Source organism: Myxocyprinus asiaticus, chromosome 5, assembly GCF_019703515.2.
Source record: "Myxocyprinus asiaticus isolate MX2 ecotype Aquarium Trade chromosome 5, UBuf_Myxa_2, whole genome shotgun sequence".
Lineage (NCBI taxonomy): Eukaryota > Metazoa > Chordata > Actinopteri > Cypriniformes > Catostomidae > Myxocyprinus > Myxocyprinus asiaticus.
In genome coordinates, this window is record NC_059348.1 from 9147646 (window position 1) to 9152132 (window position 4487).

The 4487-nt window shown below is 41.2% G+C and overlaps 1 protein-coding gene across 1 annotated transcript; it reads right to left on the reverse strand.

Annotated features, from left to right (window-relative positions):
* Positions 1 to 1982: 1982 nt before the first annotated feature.
* Positions 1983 to 3497, reverse strand: LOC127440904 (uncharacterized). Its single transcript, XM_051698001.1, has 2 exons — positions 3402 to 3497; positions 1983 to 3184 (listed from the first exon to the last, which is right to left on the reverse strand). The coding sequence occupies exon 2, from the start codon at positions 3023 to 3025 to the stop codon at positions 2330 to 2332; it is 696 nt and encodes a 231-aa protein (XP_051553961.1). The 5' UTR covers positions 3026 to 3184; positions 3402 to 3497; the 3' UTR covers positions 1983 to 2329.
* Between the last annotated feature and the right edge of the window lie 990 nt (positions 3498 to 4487).

The window sequence follows — 4487 nt, forward strand, 5'->3', positions numbered from 1 at the left end:
CCTTTGTGGTGGGGAAGGAGTCCAATCGACACGTGGGGGTGGACCCCGGGTTGCGTACAGCTGCCTGGCTAATGGGATCTTTGAGCTGCTTACACCACTCTGGGCTTGAAAATAATCGTCCCCCCTTCGTGGTGTGGAATCAGTCGGTTTGAAACGCACGGTGGTGTGACTTAAAACTGACTGAGGAGGGCAACTGTAAGGAGGGGCACCTGCATCCAACCAGCGGGCCGCTGGAGGATTTTCAAAGGTGTCTTGGAGGACGAAGTCAGAGACTGTACCACTAGGGGCAGCTCTGCTCCTAGCGTGTGTTTCTGGGTTTCTCAGGGGCACATTTCTACATGTATCGCTAAAAAGGGAGCCCTCTTCTATGTCAGATGTCGTGCGGTGCGTTTCAGCTGCACTTACCTGATCTGACTCTACTTTTAGCTGGGCAGCTTGAAGCTGCCTGCGCAGGGTTTCGTTTTCCTCCTGCATCCAGGCATTATCTTCCTGTGCCTGGACTTTCTCAGCTTGAGTGCACCTAATTTCTTGGTGCAGGCTGAGATTTTCCCTCTGCACCGCTTGGTAGCTGCCCTGCAGCTGTGCGAGCTGGGCCTGGTGCTCGGCGGTTTGCAGTTGGGTTTTCCGGTGATGAAGAAGGAACATTTGGCCCACAAGGTCCAGGATTGTGCGCATTGGCTTTCCGACCGGGTTGCTGACATAATCAACTAGTTCCTGCAATGCGTCATCACAACGACTAATATTGTAGCCGTTAAGGTATCTCTCTCCTCTATGGAGAGACGGAGGACAGCAGCAACTACATATTGCAGTGCTGGGTTGACTAACCTCTGTGGAGCTTCAGCTCCAGTCACGCAGGGCGATTGGTGACTCATTTTACTGGGGCCGTAAAAATTCTTGTGATAGTGGCTCTGACAGCTTGTTGTTTTACAGTTGATATAATGCTAACACGAAAGCACAGTTGAGAGGCTTCGACCTGTGGCTTACGGTCTACTGTTATGTAATGTGCAAATTTCACTGTGTTCTCTCTTTGATGGACGTCAATGAAGTGACTTGGCACCTCTCTGTAACATTTAGATGAAAGTGTTAGGAGTTCAATAACAACAACAGCAGGTTTTAAGCAGACTATAGTAAATTTACCCCTAATTCACTCTTAAGAGCACTTTCACACCACACTGGCTTATGTTTGGCAAGTTTTGAGAAGTAAATTGTCAAACAGAACCAAACTTTGAAGTAAGGATTCAAGTTATTACTTTGGATTCTTATGCATACACACTGTGACAGAACTGGCACGTAGGATGCCTCACACGGGGCACCAATTATTATGTAGGGCTTTACTGGTTGTTTAGATCAGTGTTACTATCAGTAATAATTAATAATCATTTCTGTAGTTATTAATTAATATTTAAATTAATCAATTGAATCTAACTCATTAAAACCTCATATGGGACTCCAGTAAATGTAGTGTGCTACGTTTAGGAGCAAGTTTGGTTATTAGCAATAATTAATAATTATCAAAGATAATTATTAATTATTAAAATCAATAGAACATTGATGAGAATCAATGTCAGCTTTTTTAAATCCTTTAAATCAACAATTATCAAAGATAATTGTTAATTGTTAACATTGATGAAACATTAATTAAAATTAACACTAGCTTATTGATCATTCAAATTCAATCATCAAAGATAATTATCAATTATCAAAAATCAACAGAATATTAATAAGGATTAACATTGACGGGGCACCACCCTGAAATCAGGGACTAATAACCAAATAGTAAAACAGTCTCAATATTAGATTGTTTTCTTAGGAAAATCAACATCCGAAGAATATCGATTTTTGGGAAAAAAACAATGAATGAAGGTTTGAATCCGAGCACTGACATCCCGTCATAGAAAACTTATTTTATACAGTCACAATGAGATATAAATTGTATTTAAAATGTTATTTTTTTATTTGAAATGCTTATTATTTTTGTCACTGAAAAATAAGTCTGTGTGGGGAATTTTTTTTTTTCTCTTTGTTCATTGCAATATATACAGTACAATTACTGTGTAAACTTTTGACGAACATACTTTTTAATAATCTAAATTATTCAATGAAACATTAAAATTGCCCATCAGAGCTCTCCAAAAAAAAAAGTCTATAAAAAATAGGAAAAATAAAAATGGTTAAGCAACCAACTTTACAACTCACATTATCCTGCATCAATCATAACAACCTTTTGGAGAAATACTTTTGCATATACACATTAAAATAAAACTGGTCCACCCTCTCTCTGATGGCTGCTGTTATCTTCGGGTCAACATATATACGCTGCACCAGCATGTCACCCTGGGCACAGATCACAAAAATCGCACCATTGCAGGCCATTGATCAACAGTTGACCCTGCACCTGCCAGTAATACAAGTGGCTTTCACAGAGTGCTAAAGTGCCATGCTGCATTCGAAGGTATTTACAGTCCACATAGTTCTTCACATCAGGGCACTTTATCTCAACCAGTCCCAATGGTGGCTGTGTGAATGGATCATAAATCAAGCCATCTGGTGAGGCACCAAGCCAAGGGGCATCAGGGTGGATGACGAGGCCACAGGGCGTGTAGTTGACATTTTTCATCCTGCGGTACTCCACTGCTGCCTCAAACTCCATGTCTGCACCTCTTCTCATTTCTGCTGTCTGCCTTGTTCCTTTGAGGATTATTTCTGCAAGAGACTCTGTAGAACTCACTCCCCTGACAAAACACACCTCTCTAAAACGTGAGGTGATCCTAGGCCTATGGAGCTGATGCCACTCCTGTTCCGCTGCCTGCTCTCTTGTGGCAGCCTCAATCTTACAGGCCATGTCCAGTGTGACTATCAAGCTTTTAAGGTGTAAGTGCTCCTCTTCAGTGCACACATGCACACATTCTGTTGGGTGAACCCTGTACTCCCCAAGAGGCAGCGGTGGGTAAGGTGGAGGATCTTGGTGCATGTTGATCGACTTTGTGGGCAATATAGGCTGCTGGTAAGAGAGCACACTCCCCATTTGTGCTAAGCCAAAAGCTGTCTCAACAAGAGTCTTCTGATCACATATGCCCTTAGATGCTACTAAAGGTTTCTCTGTAATGTCAAAGTCTTTGTATGTGTCTCCAATCTGTAGCAAAGCGATGTCAAGTTCCCAACCAAGCCCTTGTAGAGTGTACTTCTGTAAAAGACAGTAATAGTGAAAATGTGAAAGACAGCAATTGCACTGACAAGTAAATATGTTGGAGGAACAGTTTTTGCGATAAGTGTACAACAGGGGTATTCAACAATACCACTGAGTACAGCATGTGATATAGTAATAACATTTACCATACTGCCTATGACCCTGTGGATTGTAAAACCTTGCATGATGCAGTAATAGGAGCTAACTAACTCACCTGATTCCTCCTTCCATGAGCCAGGTGGGTCTTGGTCTTGTGATGACCATTTTGTTTATTGGCCCAGGTTTTCACTCCCTGACAAAAACAACAACAATTATTTTTATCAACATTATGAGACAAGACAATTAAAAGAAAAAAAAAAAAACACAAAATACTAAATAGTCAGGCAAAGTATGTGACATATTACCTATGACTGCCTAGGTCAAAACAATGAGAGCAAACAAATTGCATTTAATAATTCATCGCTGTCCTTCTAAGGATCCGGATCATTACAAGTTGGACTGTGGCATTGACAAAACATGCTTCCAATACAGTTGTCTTACTGTTTATATTTTAATATCACTAATACCAGGAGTCATGTCTCAACACAGCTATTCTGGGCTTGTGCCATTGCTGCTCTGTCTCAGTGCTGGAGTGGACAGGGGGCACAACCTGCACATCAAGAATAATGAATAATTTGCTGTTTGAAACAGCAAAGCAACAATGTGGTTGCACACTGCAGTACCAGCTACACACGAGCACCGATTTGATACGAGGATGACAGGGTCCGAATCCCGAAGAACAATCTGTACAAAAGTATATGGAGGGAAATTTTTACAAACACTGACATTGATTTTGAGTATCAGTCTAGTTAGGTTGCTGGGGCAAGTTTGGCAATGCCATTAATACAATAAATACAATAACAGAATTTGTTAATACTGTGTGTAATAGAGGGAATTTTATTTTGGGAGGCCTGATTATGAATAACATGGAATAAAAGGTGGCACTCAAGAATTAAGGATTTACAGTCATTCAACTATACCCCAGTGACCTCACTATCCTCATCTTTTAACAAGTAGACAAACAACAACAACGAACTTGGAACAACTGTGCATGCATTTACCAAGCATCTCAGGATAACAAAGGGACTTGGTCATGATCACGGATTCGTCTATTCTTATTCCAACTCTGAAATGCTTGGTAAAAACTGTCCCTGAACTGAAACAGACTGAGAACTCAAACAGAACACCCAAACCAACCCTAACATTACTCTCAGGCTGTGTGGCTTCTCGCTTTTCCTCATAGACCTGTGACAGGCTGCTC